The sequence below is a fragment of the Cryptomeria japonica genome, chromosome 7 (genome assembly GCF_030272615.1).
Source record: "Cryptomeria japonica chromosome 7, Sugi_1.0, whole genome shotgun sequence".
Classification (NCBI taxonomy): Eukaryota; Viridiplantae; Streptophyta; class Pinopsida; order Cupressales; family Cupressaceae; genus Cryptomeria; species Cryptomeria japonica.
In genome coordinates, this window is record NC_081411.1 from 749567091 (window position 1) to 749570933 (window position 3843).

Sequence of the window (3843 nt, forward strand, 5' to 3'; positions counted from 1 at the left end):
TTTTGAAGGTGTTAAAATTGATAAAATCAGCCAAAATTCTGGATTTTAGCAGGAAAATACAGTAAGATCTCGCTCCCAAAATTTCGGAAAAAATGTCGGGGACGATGGCGCTCGGAGTGCACACGGTCCTCGCAACCTTTTTTCCAAATTTTCAAGGATGAAAGATATTGTGATTTTATTGCGGAATCCAAAGTTACAGCTGATTTGGAGATGTTTTGATCAGTGAAATTGTCGGACAAAGGTTGAATCAAGAGGGTTTCAAAAATTAGGGTTTTGACACTTAACCACTTAATTTTCAAAATTAAAGCACAGACATGAATTAATAATTTGTAACAGAAGGGCAGATCTAAAACAAACATTAACAATTAAGCATTTCACAAGTTCAATTACTAAAAAGAAAATTTAGGGTTTTTATGCAATTAACCTCTAAAATTTTGCAAAAGATCAACATGGAAATGTAATCAAGGAATCCAATTTTCAGATCTAACCATGAATAATCAGAAAGGATGTTCACGTCGGGTTCACCAAAATGTAAAGCGGAAAATCGCGATCGAACCCTAGTTGCCCTCCCCTCTTCCAACTCCGAGGAGAGAGAAGGGAGGTTCGCTAGGGTTGATGGTTTTCACTTAGGGGAGAGACTTTACATTCAAAAGAGGGGTTGAAACCCACAAGATCCAATCCCACGCAATGCAAGATTGGATGCTAAATGAGTTTCAAGGGTTAAGAAAGCAAGGCTACCCTCTTTTGTAAAGAATGTTGATAAGGGAATTAAGCTAGGAATGCATAGAAAGTGACAAAGATTCGCTTATAAACTGAGATAGGGATATAGGATGAAGCTGCGGACCTGGAATTAGCAGTAAAATGTCGATACGGCGCTGTCCTGCAAATTTGAACAAAAGTTGTCGGGACGATGGCGCCCGAGCGCCACGGTCCTCCGAAAAATCGGCGAAACGAAGGGGGATCTGTTCGTCTCTGCACAAGGATTCCAGATCCTCAATTTCAGTCGTGTACCTGCAACCTACACACAGAAAAGCGAAGACGATTGGGGGGTTAGGGATTAGGGGTTTGCCTTTAGGTCAAACCCCGGTTTTGGAATTAACCAAGAAATGAGAAATGTTGTAAATGTAAATGTCTGTAATGTAAAACAAGTACTAATACCTTGTTGTAAGGATGTTTGTATCCTTATGTGCGAAGGTATAGATGTTTTTGTTTGTTGTATGTTGTAGCATGTAGTAAGTGATCTCCTCTTCTATGGTTGAATCCTTGTCTTGAATGCAACACTTAGCCTTGAATGGAGACTTAGAAGGAATGCTTGAATGCTTGAATGCTTGAATATTTGAGTCTTGCTTTTTGCCTTTTTTTTCATCTACCCAAATGAGAGAGAAAAATGTAGTTTATATACTTGTCAATTAGGGCTGATAGATTGATTTTCCCAACCTTAGGCCGACCAGGAAACACTAATTTCCAATTTGCAAACATAAAGACCCGAAGTCCAAAGGAGACCGGGCCCAAAATAGGACCCAGGGACCAGGGCGCTGGGCGCCATGGTCCTGGGGGACCAGGGTGCTGGGCGCCCTGGTCCTGAAGGACCAGGGCGCTGGGCGCTCTGGTCCCACCTCCCGGGACAGCAGGGTGCAAAGGAGGTTCAGGCCAGGGTGCAAGAAAATGCAGTTTTCAGTGTCATAATCAGGTTTCGGGGTCTCCATTCAGGTTGCGTGTTGCATCGCCATCGTGAAGACCGAAATGCAGTCGAAATTGCAAGTGTCACAATTTTAGGACGCTACAGGCTTGAACTAAAATTTTAAAATTGTAGTAGAAATTTTGTTGTGAGAAACTAGAAAGTAATTTTAGATCAAACTATCAATTAATAAATATTTAATAAATTAAATTATTTATTATTGATTAACTACTTTAATATTGAATATTGTTTATTCATTTCAGAGTGCAAGAAAATTGATACTTATTGATTAAAAATTGAATTCTATATATTCATTTCAAAATACAAGGAAATACAATATTTATTTATGTTATGGTACTAACATTATTGATGAAATCTGATATTTCTATGAGAGCATTGGACAGGTTGATGTGGCCATGAAGACAACAACACTGTTGAGATAGGGGTGTCTTAGCAGTTTGGGAAGTAGGAAGTAATCAGTGAATATGGAATAATACTCATACACACATAGTAATTGTGATTGATTGTTTTATTTTTGAAATGGCTAAACAAATTGATTATTTCATTATGAAATGTATAATGAATTTTAAAAAAAAACCTCAGAGTGTTGTGTAAAATAGGTCGGCTCCGAAACGTGAAGATCTCCAGAAAAACAAAAGCAAAACAATACCAGAAAAAGAATACCAAAAAAAGCAGGAAATGGGATAATATGGTAGAATTCACAAGAAGTTGAGAATTGATCCAGAAGGGAGAATTGATCATATTTCCTGGCAGAGATAAATTACAGAAACATCCTCACTTACTAAATCTTTCTCCTAAAAGAAAATTGGGCTTCTCCAACTGCCCTTGCTACTCGTACTACAACTGCTGCCTTTAAAAGCTGCAGAAAATTCGTATTCCCAAATCATAAATTAAAAGAGGAACAGAAAAATCTTTCTCCTATAAGAAAATTAGGATTCCCATCATGAATTGAAGGAACAGGAAAATCTTTCCTCTAAAAGAAAATTAGGATTCCCAAATCATGAATTAAAAGAGGTACAGGTATGCTATAGACGTGAATGGAAGCAACAGAAAATAAATGCTGAAACTGCTATCAACTGCGCACTACCATTAATGGAGATGTACAAGTTGATTTCCTGATGCAGGAGATCTTTATGACAGAGAATGAGAAAGATAAGAACCCGACGGGACAGAAAGTGGGGAGCAGGCAAGAAGAAAATTTTAGGTTAGTTTTTACAGGCTTTTGCATCTGGGTCTGCCATGGAGGATGAAGAAACGGGAGAGTTTTTTATACCATGCAGGGAATGCAGTCAGAAATGTTACATTAAACATGGTAAATACCATGAAAAAGAATGCTGTGATGACTCTCCTTCTTTCTTCAAAGTTATGCTTGCAGACTTTGCAGAGAAACTGGTAAGTTTTATATTTTGTACACCATTTTCGTTCTTTTATTTTATGTACACTGTGAATCTAACTTGAAAGATTTAATTGTGCGTTGTGTTTACCGCAGCGCATTCCTCCAGCATTCGTTTCGAGGTTTTCAAACGACCCAGATGAACATATGGTGTTGGAAGGCCCAGATGGGCAGAAATGGGATGTACAATTATGGGGTTCTATAAATCAATTGGAATTCCGACAGGGTTGGAAAAATTATGTAGATTTTCATGGGCTGGAGATGGGAGATTTTCTAGTGTTTGACTACATTTCAAAGTCCTATTTTAAGGTTAAGATATATGATAGAACAGCGTGTGAGAAAAAACTCAATGCTCGTCATTTTATGAATAGCAATGTTGATAGCCCTTCTGACAAAGTGGGTAGCTCAAGTCGGCGTTTTTGGTCAATTAAAATGAAGTCGCGGAATGAAAGCTTTGGCCAGCTATGCCTGCTGGTAGGATCAAATTGTCTGCTTTCTGTGCTTATTATCATGTTTTAATCAAGAGAAGAGTGCTAAAACATAAAATATTTTGTTGTTTATAAGCTTTTGTGTAGGTTTTAGTTTGTATCAATATTTCGACGATTGATCATTGATGTGATTCAAATGTTAATACAAATAAAAACCCACATAATGAAATAAAAAAACTAAACAACAATCTTAATAGACTTAAGAAATCTAATCTCTCTTACACTTAAAGAAATCTAATCTCTCTTACAAAACAGTTTGTTGA

At 37.4% G+C, this 3843-nt stretch overlaps 1 protein-coding gene across 1 annotated transcript; it reads left to right on the forward strand.

Moving 5' to 3' along the window:
- The first annotated feature begins 2945 nt into the window (after positions 1-2945).
- LOC131856983 (B3 domain-containing protein At3g18960-like) lies at positions 2946-3611 on the forward strand. Its single transcript, XM_059208960.1, has 2 exons — positions 2946-3011; positions 3189-3611. Exons 1-2 carry the CDS (start codon positions 2946-2948, stop codon positions 3609-3611), a joined length of 489 nt encoding a protein of 162 aa, XP_059064943.1.
- Positions 3612-3843: the final 232 nt, after the last annotated feature.

Coding starts and splice junctions, on each gene's coding strand:
- LOC131856983 (XM_059208960.1), top strand. CDS start 2,946: ATGAAGAAACGGGAGAGTTTTTTATACCATGCAGGGAATGCAGTCAGA. Junction 3,012..3,188: donor GAAATGTTACATTAAACATG/GTAAATACCATG, acceptor TGTTTACCGCAG/CGCATTCCTCCAGCATTCGT.